Source organism: Pleurodeles waltl, chromosome 9 (assembly GCF_031143425.1).
Source record: "Pleurodeles waltl isolate 20211129_DDA chromosome 9, aPleWal1.hap1.20221129, whole genome shotgun sequence".
Lineage (NCBI taxonomy): Eukaryota > Metazoa > Chordata > Amphibia > Caudata > Salamandridae > Pleurodeles > Pleurodeles waltl.
This window is the reverse complement of record NC_090448.1, coordinates 275386901-275404540: the sequence shown is the minus strand read 5'-3', so window position 1 is coordinate 275404540 and position 17640 is coordinate 275386901. Positions and strand designations below refer to the sequence as shown.

The window sequence follows — 17640 nt, the reverse complement described above, 5'->3', positions numbered from 1 at the left end:
AATTTGATCTTAATGATTTTGTTACATTTAATGTCAATGCAACCAAACCATGAATTGAAATTCAACAGTCTGTCTCCCCCAACTCCGCCTATTTATAATACTTTGCTTTCTTTCTTTTCACCCTATTTATGATTATTCACTCAATATTTTACTCAGGTGGGTAAGCCCCACGATGGATGGTTCTGATCTTTTCCAACCTCTCTTATTCTTGAGTTTCATCCTTTTATCCTTGTTTTTCATTCCCCAGATTTTAATCTCACATTTGGCGCATTCACTCTCTTTTAGAATCAATAAGCTTTTTATTAGAACATTGCCTGTCCAAATGAACAACAAAGTCTTCCCCATCACAAGGTGTTTCTCAAAATCAGCCTCATCATCCTCAAGTGGATAATAGGATTATAATAATCACTAGAAGCCATGAACCATGCTTCAGATAACTTCTGAGGGTTGGGGGCTCTAAAAGAGAGGAGGGGTGTGACAGCATGCTATACACCAAAGCCATCCCACACCTTGTCAAAATAAGTACATTTGGAACAAGACCATCATACCTCCCCCAACCTATAGTTAAAGATAGCAGAATGTATCTTATGAAAAAAAAGGATGGGTAGGAGCAGGACATAGGCAAGAGACAGCAGGGAAGGAGCTTCAACACAGACCATGCAGGGTAGGCAGGAGCAACTGCAGCACAACAGAGCATGGAGGGCAGAAGGGAGTGGCAGCAAAATTGACCATGGAGGACAGGAGGGAGGGGATGGGGCATGGAATCTGGGCAGGCAAGGTGGAGGTAGCAGGGACAGTGGCAGCTCAAAAGAACACTATAGTAGATAGGAGGGGAAGTGGCAGGCACATGGAACATGATGAGCAAAAAGGAGGGAGCGGGGGCAAACAGACATTGGAGGGCATGGGCAGCAAGCTAAGCATGGAGGGTAAGCAGGAGGGCAATTATGGGCATAGAATTGGGCTACAGAGGGCAGAAGAAGTGGGCAACGGCATCATGCTAAATAAAGGGCAGTGGCAGCACATCGGACCATGCTGGGCAGGAAGGAGGGGGCTGGTGCATGAGCTTGAACAAAGGAGGGTAGGGAAGTGGTGAATGGGCAGCAAGCTAACTTTTCAAGGCAGGCAGGAACAGCAGTGGCAGAACATCAGCCACACAGGGCTGTAATGAGGGAGCAGGGGGAGGTCTTGGACAATGGATGGCAAGGAGGAGGGAGCCTGGGTGAGAGCAGCACAATGCCAGACCAGGCCCAGCATCCAACTCCCCTCCCCACCTGCACTGCGATGGGCATTTTACTCAAAGTAAAAAAAAAAAAAAACATTTTTAAAACACCCAAGGTTACAGAATATTATAGTTAGGTTGAGATTTTAGACGCACAAACGTATAGAAATTCAGCTGTTATAGTTAGGATTATTTCAAGTAACTATAACTCGTGCCCTAAGGTAACTATAACACGCGACCTAATTACCCGAGATATTACATCACTCATGACATCTTCTTTACATCAGTGATAATATCACTACTAACATCTGCAGTAAAATTATTGATGACAAAACTGTGCATGGCGAGGGAATTGGCATACTGTACCCAATTTCCCTTAAGAAAACACATTATGATCATAAACATAATAAACAGACTGCCTGTGTTAGTGCAGAACAGCTAACCATAACAGTATTGATTGCTATGAATGTCTCAATCAGGGACTGAAGTATCTCAACAAAAAAACATAAGATGTAAAACAATGAGGGAACAATGAAATTAAGCCTCAAAACTGGCGCACAAAGGGATTAACATAAAAGCCCTTCGGATTAAATAAGTTGCTACGAACCAAAATAAGTCAGGAAACACGCCACGATATAGATATAAAGTAACAAGCTTCACCAGGAAAGACAAGTTACCAAATCCCGTACTTAAAGAAATATACATAGACAAGGTGCACCTGTGTAGCGTCACAATATCGAAAACCTTTAAAGGAAATACTGATTCCATGTTACTAAGAAGTTAATCAAGATTTGGCAGAAAAGTAATAATCAGTTTGCCAGGAATCTAACTAAAGGGCGGAGAATGGCACTTGACAATCTCAAGAGAGCTACTTTGTTGTAAAACATGCGGCAAGGGGAGGCAATGTTGTTTTATGGAATGCTAACAAGTAGCTAAGAGAGGCCAACAGACAGTTGGTCCTATTGAGCAGTTTAAAAAATCCTCTATGTCCCTATACAGACAGTGACATAATATATCATACTATGCTCTCTAACTGGCATGAGCAAGGGTTGTTGGGTCTAGATAAATATCAATTTGTATTGGTAAAGAAACCTATGACTCCTTGCTTTTACATGTTGCCCAAAATTCATAAGCACATCACTTAGTGCCCGGTTATAAATTGCACCAGTGATTTTGTATTTTATGTTTTAGTCTGTCCTTGTGGGTGCCAGTACGTGGAAAGTACCATCTTTCATGTGAAAAAGAGAATTTTGGAGCACGTATGTGATATAACAAGGATCCTAATTACCAGGTAGCCCGGCATTACCATTCGTATCACACACATAGCACTGACAACTTTTATTCTTTGCTATTAACAATGTGAGAGGAGGCGACAGAGAACGCAATCTGTACCTTTATTGAGGTTATCCTTTGCTTTGTTACGATGGATGTATACACCTTCCTTTTGGTACTAATGGAACTGTCTCAAGCAGCAACTGATTTTGGAAGAAATAGTAAGATGGACTTTGAAGATTAAGAGATTTATCTCCCAAATGTTTTTTCTTGAGCATACTCCCTTGTACATACGATGTACAGCATATTTATTTCTGCTATGTCATGTCACTTTCCTATGTATTTGATTACTTCTGTCCTTACAGACAATTTTTTAACCAATTTCCTTGCAGGGAACCTTTCTTCCCCACTTTTTTTTATTTTTTATTGTTCATTCATTTCACATGGTGTTTTCACTGTACTTTGCATAATGTATGGATGTGCAACCACCCATTCTATTTTGTAGTGATTGACATCGAGGGCTTGATTTCGTTGAAGGGTTGTAATCTGATTAGTATGTTTTTTTTTTAAACTTAGAATTGCTTATTGATTTGAGAGTGCCTGCGTGAAGGCACCAGAATGGTATTGTTTTCATGTCACTTGACAATGTATTCATGGGAATGTGCTTGTACCCAAGTGCCCATGTCCATCAGCCACTTAGCATTAGTATGGAATCAGTACGCCATTAAGGTTTTCAATATTGTGACACTACTCAGGTGCACTTTGACTATATATATTTCTTTAGGTATGGGATTGGTAACTTCTCTTGCCCTGTGAAGCTTGTTGCTGTAAACCTATTCTGTGGGGTGTTTCTCGACCTATTTTGCTTCGCAGCAACTCACTTAATCTGAAGGGCTTTTATGTTAATCCCTTCGTGCAGCCTGTTTTGAGGTTTAATTTCCACTTTCACTCATTGTTTTAAATCTTATGTTTTTGTGCACGAGTCTTCAGTCCTTGATTAAGACATTCATAACTATCGACATTGTTATGGTGGGCTGTTTTGCACTAACACAGGCAGTCTGTTTATGATCACAATGTGTTTTTTAAGGGAGTTTGGGTACAGCATCACTGTTGTTTTGCTTTACCAATGGCTGGTGGGTCAAAACGTGTCAGCACTAAACATTTCTGATACCTGGCATCCCAGAGTGTAAGTAGCTTCAGTCTTTCCAGGCACAGGATTGTTTGATAATATACATCTGCTAACACTTCAACTATGAAGTTTTCTTTAGCCAAGCTCCCCCCCCCCCAAAAAAAAAATACAAGTGGCCTCAGTAGTCACCATGACCCCTTAGCTCTAGTGTTGGGTCCCAGGAGGAACAAGCCCACCCCTCCAAACAAAACATTTTTTTAAAATGTTTTCTGCAAATTTGAGACGCTTTGGCAAATTTGGGAAAAATTAAAGAAAAAAAAAAAAACACACACAAGCGCTGGCTCCTGAGCTTTTTCTTTTTTTTTTTTTAAAGCCACAGATGGGCCTCAGGCATTTTTTTTTTTATTTGGGGGGGGGGGGGGGGGGAAGGAAGAGGGTGCATACAGTAGTCGTCCCCCCGCAGCCCTGGGAAACTGCCACCGCCCCCGGGCACTGAATGAAAATACTACAGGGGGCCACGTGCCGTCCCTCCCACCCTCCACAGTATCGGGGACCACCACGTCACTGTGGTTTCTCGCAAATAAAATGTGTGCGGGAGGGAGTGTGCACGGCCCCACCATAGCCCTGGGGACCGCTAACTCCTCAGGGCTACAAGAGTATGGGGGTCCGTTTGGGACTCCCGGGGACATCCACCTCCCCAGCGCAATGCTCGTTGGAGGTGGTATGCACAGCCCCCCTTGAGAAGTCAGTGATGGCCCTGAGAACCGCCTCCCTTCAGGGCCAGCTCCTGTTTTGTTCCGGGGTGCCTACCCCAGAGACATAGCTGCTTGTTTTTGCTTGGCCGGAGCCAACAACTCCAACCAACCAAAAGCAAACAAAATCTGCTTTCTGACAGAGGGAGCTGTCAAACAGCTCCTGTTGTCAGAAAGCAGAGTTTTCATCTGTTTCTCTGCACACAAATATGAGCGCAGGAAAACCAATGCTCCCCCAAGCAGGGAGACGCTTTTCAAAGCAGCTTCCTCTTTGTGGAAGCAATGCCCACTCCCAGAGGAAATGATGTGGAGCCGGCCAGGACCGTTGGGGCCTTGAGGCTCTGCCCCTCTACCCGCAGTCCTTTTTACTCTCTCTCGCTTCCATCCCATAGTGGGATATGGGGGTGGGGGGAAGAAAGAAAGAAAGAAAGAAAGAAAGAAAGAAAGAAAGAAAGAAAGAAAGAAAGAAAGAAATTGTCACTGCAATGGTCTCTCCATATAAAGACTTCAAAGAGTAAGACTAGCAAGATGTTTGGTACGAATGTTATAGATATCTTTGGATGCAGAGCGGAACAGTCACTTCTGGCTTAATAGTACGGTCTTGTGCTCTCACTCAGGAGGCTAAAGGTTCAAATCCTTGTATCGCTCTGCAGTGTGTTTGTTTATTTACTACATTTTGACTGTTAAACCTTCCTAGTGATGGATTGTTCACATTTCTTTCCAATCGCATTCGTGAGGTTTGACTATCATAGCTATGTATGGAAGCACCACATTAAGGAGTCACCTATGGCCGAAAGGTTACAGTCAAAGACCCTTGCACTGAAAGTTGAGGGTTCTACTCCAGGTATGCCTGTGGTCGTTCTTTCATTTCAACTTCAAAAGTTTAAGGTTCATACTAAAAGGTGATCTCACTCTTTAATTGAAAAATACATTTTTCTTTTCAACTAATCCAGAAATATATCATTCTAAGTATAGCATCCATCAAGGCCTAAAACAAACTCTATCCCACTCTTTCAATATATTTCGCCCACTCACACACCCACTCAGACCCTGACTCCCCCACTCACTGACCCACTCAGACCCTCACACACCCACTCACAGACCCACACAGACCCTGACGCACCCAGACACACACCCACTAAGACAGTGATACATCCACTCTCACACCTAGATGCACCCTGTCACACCTATTCTCACACCCAGAGAAACAGGCCGCGACCGACTCCTGCGGTGCATGGCCAAAGGCCATGCACAGTGTGGGGTTAAGTAGTTAGGGAGTTTGGCTGCAGGGTCTGGCCACAGGCCAAAGGCTATGCACGGCAGTAGTTGGATTAATGTATAGTAATGACAATTACTTTATGTTTAAAAAAAAAAAGAAACATGGAAATTCCCTGAAAAAAAATGTTTTTAAAGGTACAGGGATATTATTATAGTTAGGAAATAGAATTTAAAAAAATAAGATAGGAATTCACTTAAAAAAAAAAAAAAAAAGTTATAGGGGTACTATAGGGAGGGTCACATTTTAAATGTACAAAACCACAGAAATTCGCCTGTTATAGTTATCTCAGGTAACTAACCCATGGGGGGGTCATGTTAAAGGTATTAACCTTAAGAGCCATCAAGGCAAGGATATGAACACAAGCATTGAAGAAAAAAACATGTTTTAGTTCAGAGGCTTTATCTTATTTGCACATTATATTTGTGGTATATTTTACATGCCAAGATTGTTATGGCTTGACTCATGCTTTGGCTCTTACAGCCAAGCCGGATCTCTGCTTAAGAATTTGCTGGCTAGCCCATCTCTAGTCCTTGACCCATACACATACCTTTGCTTTGTCATTTGCACACAGCACTCTTCCTGTGGCTCCCATATACAAGCTTCCCCATTATCAAAACCCGACGTACAAAATCACTAATTAGGTTATGTGTGATGTGACTGCAGCACAGACCACCTTGTCAAATCAGTGCACCACCTGTGCCCTATTGTTTTTGTCCAAAACCAAGAAGATTTACAATATCATCAATTAACTACACGGTGGGTTGGATAAGCTTCAGTAATCACAACAAATTATACCACCCACTTGTTATAAATGAACCTTGCCTCATCTCCCACGTATCCTCCTTTATCCGTAGCACTATAAAGCGGTCAGACGTAATACCGATCCGAGCACCACTCTGTGCACTCTAGCGCGGCACCAGAACGTTTCACACCTATAGGCTCAAAGCAAGTATAACACTCTTACAAACAACCCCTCTCCCCAGCGTAACATTTGCGTGCTACCCCGAAGTTATGTGCTTCGGCGCCTCGCAACAGAGCACAAAGCGCTACCTACCTGCAAGGGCGATATAATAGAATACTCCCTCCTACCTGTCAAGCCAAAATGTCCAGGGAGAATGCAAAGGGACCCCGGGCTCAGAGTCCTGGTGGTTGATAGTAATGTTGTCCAACTCTTTGTGGTTGATGCGCCGGTTCTCCCCGGAGCGCACAGGAGGATTGCGGTCGGCTGGCAAAGCCATACTCGGTATATCCCGGTGGGGCAGAAGCGGAGGCAGTAGCGACGGTACTGACAGTGAAAGCGGGCTCTCAGCCGCCAGCCTAAGGCGGTAGAAATAGAAAAGGGACGAACTGGCAGGACGCCTTGACAATAGCGCGCAAGGGGGCATTTTCTGTTATAGAAGCTCTCTGTAGTACAACTTGGTACGTGTCTTCATCACAACAAACGGTATATCCTTATGCTGAGCCATTAAATACAATATGTAGTTGATGACGGTACTAAAAACAATAGCAATCACATCGTACCCTTTAATTATATATAGAGAGCCCTGATTAGTTTATAGGACTGTTCAGGTTGTTTTAACAGTATTAAAGCTACTCTGACTTTACCAACATTTGCTATGCTTTTTCTGGATTTTTCGTGCATTCGCTTCCCTTTGCTCGTTCACCAGTTGCTGTTACTATATTGCATTTCGAACATTTGTGACAGTAAAAATGTCTGCCGTCTTCGCGAACACTTGACGGTAAATGCATAGACAGCTGTTGCCATCATAGCCCTTGCTTTGTTTCTACTATTCTTATTCCCAAGCAGGGGTCGCTGACTCACTGGCCTTAACCACTACCCTTCTGATGGTCTCAACATCTGCGTCACGCGTACAGCGCCTGACTTCATCTCAAAGAACTCCAATGGGCTAATCGTCCCAGTTGAAGAAAGTGGTTTGTTGTTTGCAGCCTTAAATTAAAACGGCGAAGTTCATCGTTGCAGACGGCCATCTTTGGAAAGGAAGTTGCCTAATATACCCACAGTTAGGTGTAAAAATTCCGCTATTAATGGAGGTTTTCTTAGCTTCTAGTGAAAGAACGTCTTTATTTTATTAAAGACAAGAGGCAGGCGGGTATTATGCTATCTTCTCTTGCTTTTATTTCAAAAGTAGCCATGACACAACTACAACTCCCAGCATTCCAGGCTGGAGAACTACAAAAAGATGTCATAAAAGAAAAACGACCAATCACATGATGGAGCAAGAACACACTTTTCTTGCTTGAGCATGAGCATGAGCATAACAATAGAACAAGCCAAAATTAGCAAAAAGGTTTTTGAGACAGTCTATAACTTGTAGAGTCCTAAGGTTGAGGTCCAGGTCATTGAAACCAACTTTGTGATCCTTCATCTGTATGCTGGTGGAGATAAGAGAAAAAAGACAGGAATGTTGGATGTTTAGAGCTTGAACCTCCTTCCTATGGCATCTAGTTAGAAACAACGACCGTGCCTAAGCAAAACAGTGGGATGGTAAGAAAAACAAATGCGGTGGGATAATGCCTCCGTGTTTTTATTAAAATCAAGACTTTCTTTCACTAGAAGCTAAGAAAATCTCAATTTTTTTACAAGACCTGAAGGCTCCTATTATGCTAGTTTAAAGCATAGCAACTATGGAATTGGCAAAATTAAAAACAGGTTTACATTAAAAGGTCCTAAAAGTTGAAACATTTGCCCAAGCAGCCAATTTGAGAATGTCATTCAGACTCAATCCAACCCAAAAGGCTTTAGATGCCATTGCACCTCTATCAGAATGGGCTCTGAAAACAGAGATATTAATGCCTGCCAAATTCATGACCCATTTAACCCAACGGGCTAAGGTAGTGGAAGAAACAGGGTTATGAGGATTTTTAAAAGAGATGAGGAGTTGAGGTTCCTATGGCTTTCTCAAATCTTTCGTTTTTGAAATATACTCTCTCAAAAAACTTCCAACACACATTTTTGGATGGTCTGGAAAATAAGGATAGAATAGTGACATTACATTTGTTTTAGTTCTTCTATGAACCTAAAAGAAAACACCTGAAGAAGTATACTATACTGAAGAAAAGTCTAAAGCTTTACTATCTGAAATACGTTTTAAAGAAACTAAACAAAAGTATAGTGAGTTTCGCAGAAATAAATTTTAACGATAGGCCAGAATTAACGGGTTGATCAATGAAAAATTGTAACATAACATTTACATCCCACATAGATTTTTACTTTGGTATAGGAGGGTTAGAAAATCTTGCTCCCTTTAAAAGACAACAAATCAATGGATGTTTGCCGACAGGTTTGCCATTTACCCTGTTGTGTTCAGCTGAAATAGCCGATCTATATATATTAACGTTTCTATAAGCTCTCTCTTGGGAGGCCAGAGAGTTAGAAAGTTACCAATTAAAGTTACATCTGCTGAAAAGGGATTGGCACCACTGTTCATGCACCAACTATCCAATACTCTCCAGGCTGATTTGTATGTCTTTGGTGTACAAGGAGCCCAGGCCTGTTGGATGAACTGAGCAGCTTCTTGCAAAATTCCTGGGGCTCTCCAAGAAGATCCGAAACCATCCATGCCAACAACCATAGGGATTGATGATCAGATTGTGAAGTACACCCTGGGGGTTCCAAAGTAATGAAGGGAATTGAGGTAGAAGAACCGGGTAGTCTATTGATAACTCCAGAGCTGGAGGGAACCAAGGTTGACCTTGCCAGAAGAGAGTGATCAATAGAACCCTTGCTCTTTGGCGTAGAATCTGTGCCAGCACTCGGGATATCATGATAAAGGGAGGGAACGCATAACTTACCTGGTTGGACCAGTCCTGAAGAAAGGCATCCATAGCTAGAGCTTGTGGACCTGGGTCCCCATCTGTAAAAGGCCAGATGTTGGGTGTTCAGCCGTGAAGCAAAAAGGTTCACTGAGAAAGGACAGAATTTGGAAGAAAGATTTTTGAAGATTGAAGGGTGAAGACACCAATCGCTGGAGTCTCGAAGATACCTGGGGCACTAATCGGCTATTGTGTTCATGTTTCCCGGAAGATATTCCACTTGAAGAGAAGCTGTTTTTGAGGACAAAACTCCCACAGACTTTTGCCCAGTTTGGCCAGAGGTTTGGATTTTGTGCCTTTTAGATGGTTTATGTAATGAACTAGTGATAGGTTGTCCATTCGAAGGAGTATGGAACAAATTACTCCGTCCTTGGCAAAAGTCTGGATCGCAAAGGAACCTGCACAAATCTCTAAACAGTGAATGTGCAACAATAACTCCTCTTTTGACCATATGCTGCCAGTCGAGAACCGACCACATCTTGCACCTCAACGAGTCCGATCTTGCGCATCAACGATCTGGTGCTGTAGAAAAAAATGCTTTCCAGTTCCATGCGTCTAGATGGTCTAGCCACCAGAGGAGTGCTACTCGAGAGTCTTGATCTAGCATGATGAAGTCCCCATACCCGAGATCCTTTCGAAGATGTTAGATTTTTAACTGTTGAAGAGCTCGATAATGGAGAGGGCCAGGAACAATAGCCTGAAGAGTGGAAGCCAGAAGACCTATTATGTGAGCTAACATTCTGAGATTTAGCGTTGATTGTTTCAAAACCTGTAGGATCTCTTTCTTTGTATAAGAAACTTTTTATTTTGGAAGCTGAAGAATCAAATTGTGTGAATCTATTATGAATCCCAGAAACTCTATCTGACGTGAAAGATTGAACTCTGACTTTTCTTTGTTGATTATAAAACCCTAATTTTGAGGAAGGGATACGAAGTATGAGAGATGAGTGATCAAAACAAGCTTGTCTTGGTGTAGTAAGAGAAAGTCGTCTAGATAGGCCAGTAGTCTGACTCCTTGTGTCCTCATATGAGTAATGACTGGTTTCATTACCTTGGTAAAACACTAAGGAGCTGAAGACAGTCCAAAGGGAAGGCTTTTGAACCAATAAAAGCTGTCTTCCCACTGACATTGAAGAAAGTTTCTGAAAGAATGATGGATCGGAATTGAAGATATGCGTCCTGGAGATCCAGGCGTACCATCCAATCTTTCTAACAAGTAGTCCCTGAGATGAAGATTAGTCTCCATCTTGAAGTGGTGGTACACTACGTAGTTGTTGAAAGACCTGAGATTGATGACAGGACAGAACTTTTTGCTTTTCTTTCGGACCATAAACAAAGTACTTGCAAAACCGGAAGGGTGAGTGGAACAAATTTCTATTGATTGTTTGTGAAGGAGGGTTTGAATCTCTTCTGTCAAAAGGGTTTTCTGCTCGTTTGAAAATGAGAGAATTTGTGGAAGAGATTCTTGAACTGGGGTTGCATAGAGTTCTATACAATAACCGGTTACAGTTTGCAAATCCCACAGATCTGATGTTATCTTTTCCCAGGATGAAAGAAACAGACTGGTCTAATTGACTGCACCTCTTGAGATATAGCGGCCGGCAAAGCAGCTCCTGCCTTTGCCGGCCCTGCCAAAAACCCGACTGTTGAAGATCTTCTGTAAAGATGTTTGGGCTTTATCAGTGGAAGCAAATGTGGCTACATACTTGCTAAGGTCTTTAATAAAAGAATCTCCAAAAAGCAAGCCATTAGCTTCCTGGCCCGCTTCCTTAATAGCCAAATTGCTCAACTTGGGATCGATCTTTAAGAGTAAACTTTTATGTCTCACTTGTGCTATGTCTGAATTGTCATTCCCTAAGAGGCAGATCACTATTCGAGCCCAGTTATATAAAATTACTGGATCAACTTTGGTGCCCTCAATCCTAGCCTCTTCAGGTAAGTCTAAAGTTCTTGTGAGAGGACCAGAAAGGTCTAATAATCTGTCCTGACAATTGGTCCAGGCTCTATCTACTCCCTTTTTTGGATCTTTTCCGAATTTGGTAAAGAACAAAAGTATATTACGGTCTATAGACGGAGTGGCAGTGATGTTATTAGTCAAAGCAGGTCTAGGACACTCAGAACGTAGTTTGCTACATGACAATTTATCAAGAGGTTGTCTCAATTTATTCATAACATACGTGGCTACATGCTCACAGGAAGACCACTCAGTAGAGTTCGGGTGACGGAGAAGCGTAGGATCAAACATTGGTTGACCTGAAAAATCCAGAATTGTGTCAGCATTATTAATATTTGTTTTTGTTGATTCTCCCAATTCAATAAGATACGTTTTACGCCTCTTCTCCACAGGCCTTGACCAGATCATTATGTCTGGATCATCCTTATCCTTATCAGAATCACCAATGTCATCATCTGTGTCTCCCAACTGGGTTATTTAAATAGGAAACGTATGTTTAACCAAAGTGCCAGGCTCAGAAAAAGATTGTAGTGAAGGAGAGTCATTAGGTGAAACCGAATTGTCTGCCATTGTGTTTTTTTAGCCTTTTTTTGGACTAGTACTAGAGGTATCCTTGGCTAATAATTTCCTCATAGAAGCCTCCAATGTCTTGGAAAAATCAGTCATGGAATTTAACACAGCCTTCTGAACAGAATCTTTTATAAATGAGTCCAAATTATCTTTAAATAGGTGAGCCTCTTCTTCAGAAAGAATTTCCATTTTAATTAAAATATAACTATTAATATTACTGAAAAAATATTATCTATGAAAAGGATGAGGGCACCAAGAGTTTAAAATGAAAATATGAGCAAAATAAATAAACCTGAGCTAAAGTGGTTAACTGTGTTGAATACCGAGGGAACGAGGCGGTCTAGAGGAGAAGGGCGTGTTTGAAGAAGGCTCCGGAACAGCCAGTCAGGGGCGCTCATCAAAAGAGAAATGCTGAGTCCGAAGGCTGGGAGCTTAAGAAATCCGCACAGATGAGGGAGCACCCTCTGCAGTAACAGCCAGTAAGGCAGTAACGCAGACGAGGGCAGAGAAAATAAAAAATCCCTCACAGGGAAGCGTTGACGCAGCGAGCGCTAGCGCTCAGGAAACGTTAATGAACCTTCTACAGAGAAGCGCTCCACTCAGGATTTCGCTTTCAAGTAGAATGCTGAAAGGAAACGGTAGATAGATAAATATATCTACAAACTAGACTGTGGCCAATAAAATACACATCTAATAAACATAAAATATACATAAATATCAGTGAAATAAATATAAAAGCACAAAAATCATGACTAGTGGTGAAAAGGTAATACTTATCTTGACTGCGAGCAGCAAGAAAAGAGGGCTTGTTGCTCCCAGTCAAGTCATTTATAGTAATACCTTCATGTGATCGGTCGTTTTTCTTTTATGACATCTTTTTGTAGTTCTCCAGCCTGAAATGCTGGGAGTTGTAGTTGTGTCTTGGCTGCAACTGAAATAAAAGCAAGAGAAGATAGCATAATAGGAGCCTCCGGGTCTTGTAATAAAATCAATGGTAGCCCGATGCTTGTTTATTTTTAATCGTTATATCTTTTATGTGTTTATTTGCAAAGCATTCACATTAGAGTTGGGCGAGCCAACAAATTAACAGAGACAGAACTAGAGCTGGGCTAAGCGTCAGGCTCAGCTTTTAGACCCCATGCACGAACCGTGGTCTAAAAATGTTTGCTAAGTAAATCATACAGCCAACGTCACATAAAATATTATAAAGGTTATATAAAATTCAAAAAGGGCATTTCATTAACATGTGTAAGCTTTGGAATACATGCGCCACATTATAGCGTTGCACTGAGCAATATATATTAAAAGTGATAGTTTTTAAAAATAAACAATTAGTGGACTAAGAGGTGGTTAATCATTTTCCAGAAATGCTTCAACGAGGTCAGTGGGTCTTTACAACCAGCATAAAGGGTAGAAATGGTAGGCAGCAAAACTCAAATACAATTCAGAATGACAGTATGACCCCAGGAGAAGGCCATCCTGCATGGAACCAAACTGTGCTGCTTGAGTAATGGTATTAAAAACTGGTTGGTAAAGTAGCATAAGACCTATAACAAAAGAAAAAAAGTGAGGGATTTGACTCAGATGAGCTGTTATAAGAGCAGGCACCCAGAGAATAAGTAATGGCAAACCCAAAGGAAAACTTAACAGATGATGGACCGTTCCTGCCCTAAAACAAAAAAGGAGCTACCTTTCCCACCTTCCCAAATCACATGACAGATAGGGCTCCATGCCTTCAATTTATTTTATGTTAAGATAGTACTTGACATTGATTTTAGAGAATTCAGTAAATTCCCTTTTAACACGCATATTCCCCCCCAAAAAAGGGCTTTCACTGCTTTGCTTTAATCTTCCTCACATGTGAAAGATGGCGACTGAAAAAACTCTGGGCTGCCAAGGTCTTTTATAGATGCATCAACATAGGCAATCCATGGGCTAGTTAGGCCCTTTTCTTGCGAAAGACAATCCTTTATAGGGGCCGTATTTAAAACTGTGCCTGGATTGGTCACAGATAACCATAATAAAATGGGGGCAATTTTATAGCATCTTCCAAGTAAGAGAGATCTGACTCTCAATGGCAAATTAAGTGATGGCTGGAGAGGGAAGTTGCAACAAATGCCTATACTATCATAGTAGTGTGCAGAATGAGATGCTGCTTATACATTGAAAGGGGTTCTGAACAAAAGATGTTTATTTTTTTAGGTTGTGCACATTACTTTGGGTTAGTTTAATCTGCTCCTGAGTGGAGAAGAGCAGTACGCATTGAACAGGTAGATGACTGCAGGTCAGAAAACTACTTATAAAGGAGTTGTTATTTTGATTGAAGAACTATCAACTTTAAAGGTTCATTTTAACTGTTCTTTCCTTCTAAGGTAAACAAATAAGGGGTTTATTTCATTTTGGAGATTTAAAGAAGTTTTGTCATTGTTTTTCTGTTCACGGCTAAGCCGTGCTGTGATTGGTTGTCTGGCCACATACCATGCTGGGATTAGTATGATGTCACCACAAAGCAGAACTCCAGGTGGCTAGTTACTTAGCTGTGCTGAGATAGATTGCTCTTTAAGAAAGCCCTGATGCTGTTGGTTGTTCGCTATTTAATTTCTTGTGGTTTTGAGGTAATCTTTGGATTTGAAAACATTTATTTTTCAAAATGTAACAATGGGAAGTTTACTGATAAAACCCAAACCTGTGGATGGGCTTAGAGAGGGTAAAAGATTACTGGGTGAAGGAAAACCAGCCTATGAAATGAAAAACGTTGGGTATTATATTTGCACCTGGCTCTCCTAAAGGAATAAATACACAGCGTAGGATGAGGCTTTAGAGTTTTCATTGGAGGGTACTTTCAATGTTAAGAAATTAGATTTGTTGAAATCAGTCAATCAATCAAAAAATGTATTAAGCGCACTACTCACCCGTTAGGGTCTCAAGGTGCTGGGGGGGGGAGGGTTGCTGTTTACTGCTCAAAAAGCCATGTCTTGAGGTGCCTTCTGAAAGTTAGGAGGTCCTGGGTCTTGTGTAGGTTGGTGGGGAGGGAGTTCCAGGTCTTGGAGGCGAGGTGGGAGAAGGATCTGCCGCCCGCGTTGGATGCAGGGGACTGTGGCGAGGAAGAGGTCTGCGGAGCGGAGAAGTCGAGTAGGTGTGTGGAAGTTTACCTGTTCATTAAGGTAAGCTGGTCCAGTGTTGTGGAGGGATTTGTGAGCGTGGATAAGGACTTTGAAGGTGATCCTTTTGCTGAAGGGCAGCCAGTGTAGGGATCTGAGGTGACTGGAGATGTGTTCATGACGGGGGAGGTTGAGGATGAGACGTGCAGCTGTGTTCTGGATTTGCTGGAGTTTTTGCTGAAGCTTGGCTGTGGTACCAGCATAGAGGGTGTTGCCGTAGTCCAGTCTGCTACTGATGAGGGCATGGGTGACCGTTTTTCTTGTTTCTAAGGGAATCTATTTGAAAGTCTTCTGTAGCATGCGAAGGGTGTTGAAGCAGGAGGATGATATGGTGTTGATTTGCTGGGCCATGGAGAGAGATGAGTCTAAGACAATGCTGAGGTTGCGTGCGTGGGTGGTGGGTGTTGGGGGTGGTCCGAGGGCAGTGGGCCACCAGGAGTCATCCCATACTGTCTTGTTGGGGCCGAAGATGATTATTTCTGTTTTGTTGGAGTTAAGTTTGAGGTGACTTGCTGTCATCCATTTGGCAATGTCGAGGAGTTCGGTGTGCAGGTTTGTCTTGGCGGTGGAAGGGTTCCTGGAGAGGGAGATGATGAGCTGGGTGTCGTCTGCGTAAGAGATGATGCTGATTCCATGGGGGCGGAGGATGTTGGCGAGGGGGGGCATGTATATGTTGAAGAGGGTAGGGCAGAGGGAGGATCCTTGGGTGACCCCGCAGATGATCTTGGTGGCTGCGGACCGAAAGGGAGGGAGACAAACTCTTTGGGTTCTTTCGGCGAGGAAGGAGGTGAGCCAGTCTAGGGCCTTGTGTCGGATTCCTGCGTCAAAAAGGCGTGTGTGGAGGATTTGGTGGCATACAGGGGGTCATTCTGACCTCGGCGGTAAAAGGCGCTTACCGCCGGTCAGAAAACCGCCATAACACCGCCGCGGTCGCGGTAATCCGCCACGGTCATTCTGACCCGCTACTTGAAAACCTCCAAAAACCCGACATCCACAAAAGTCCGCCACACCAAAGGTCAGCGAAAAAATGGCGATGACCAAACCTCCACCGTCACGCCAACAGAAATACGCCCATGCCATTCCGACCCACGAATCCACGCGGCGGTCTTTCAACCGCGGTATTCTATTGGCGGTACACACCGCCGCGGTCAAAATACACACACAGCTCCAAAACACTGCCACATTGGACAATTTGAAATACACACACCTGATACACATACACACACCACTCCCACACACCCAATACAATATAAAACACACACCCACATCACCCACAAACCCCTACGACCACAATTGCAAATTAAGGATAGAGAGAGACAGCACTGCTTAGAGTAGACCATCACACAGAGGCAAATCACAACATCACCCACACAATTACCACGCACAAAACACCATACACCACCACACACATCACACTCTACAACACATACAACATCCCTCACCTCATCCACACCACCCCATGGCACCCCAAAGACACCCCAGGTTCTCTGACACAGAACTCAGGGTCATGGTGGAGGAAATAGTTTGTGTAGAGCCCCAGCTCTTCGGGGCACAGGTGCAGCACACCACAATTGCTAGGAAGATGGAGCTATGGCAAAGGATAGTGGACAGGGTCAACGCGGTGGGACAGCATCCACGCAATCGGGATGACATCAGGAAGCGATGGAACGACCTACGGGGGAAGGTGCGTTCCATGGTATCAAGACACAACATTGCGGTGCAAAAGACTGGCGGCGGACCCCCACCTACTCCCCCAGAATTTACAACATGGGAGGAGGAAGTCTTGCACATCCTGCATCCTGAGGGCCTCGCAGGAGTAGGCTTAGGAATGGACTCTGGTAAGTCAATTCATAACTACTTCTTCCCACCCCCACCCCACCTGCATGCCAGCACATACCCCCACCCCGCCCCCACCCCCATCACAACAACTCCTTGCAAATGGCTCACCATCACAACCCACCCATCCCAACACCAAGCCCTGCATGCGACCACAAAGCATGGACACCCATCACCAAAGCATGCCCACTGCACACACACATCACCCCCACAAGCCACCCTCACAAAAGCCCCCACAAGGGAATGCCTGCACTTGGGTACACGGCCACCGACCCATCACACGAAATGCCACACACAGAAGCAATAACCATACCCTTATACCCCTGCAGGACCCGAACGCCACCACACCGCCACGGAGGGTCCAGAGATGTCCATCCCACCCCCAGAAGAGGCCCCCAGCGATGACAGCAGCTCTGTCTCCCTGGACCCAGATGACCAGCCCGGCCCATCGGGGACCTCTGGACAGTCGGTTCCCCACAGACAGCCACAGGCTACAGCAGACCTAACCCCCTCTGGGAACACCAGCACTGCTCCCACCCAGCGGGCCCATGCCTCTGTCTCCAGGACACGTCAATCAGCGGTGTGTCCACCACTACAGGGCACCCAGGTTGACCCACCACCCCAACAACAACAG

General features: G+C 43.6%; 1 protein-coding gene across 1 annotated transcript in view; it reads right to left on the bottom strand.

The window, feature by feature from the left end:
- Window positions 1–6987, bottom strand: part of EIF4E3 (eukaryotic translation initiation factor 4E family member 3) — a 116528-nt gene extending 109541 nt beyond the window's left edge. The window contains exon 1 of the mRNA XM_069206704.1: window positions 6741–6987. Within this exon, the coding sequence (XP_069062805.1) occupies window positions 6741–6889 (149 nt within the window). The 5' untranslated portion in view covers window positions 6890–6987. The remainder of the gene's footprint in view (window positions 1–6740) is intronic.
- Window positions 6988–17640: the final 10653 nt, after the last annotated feature.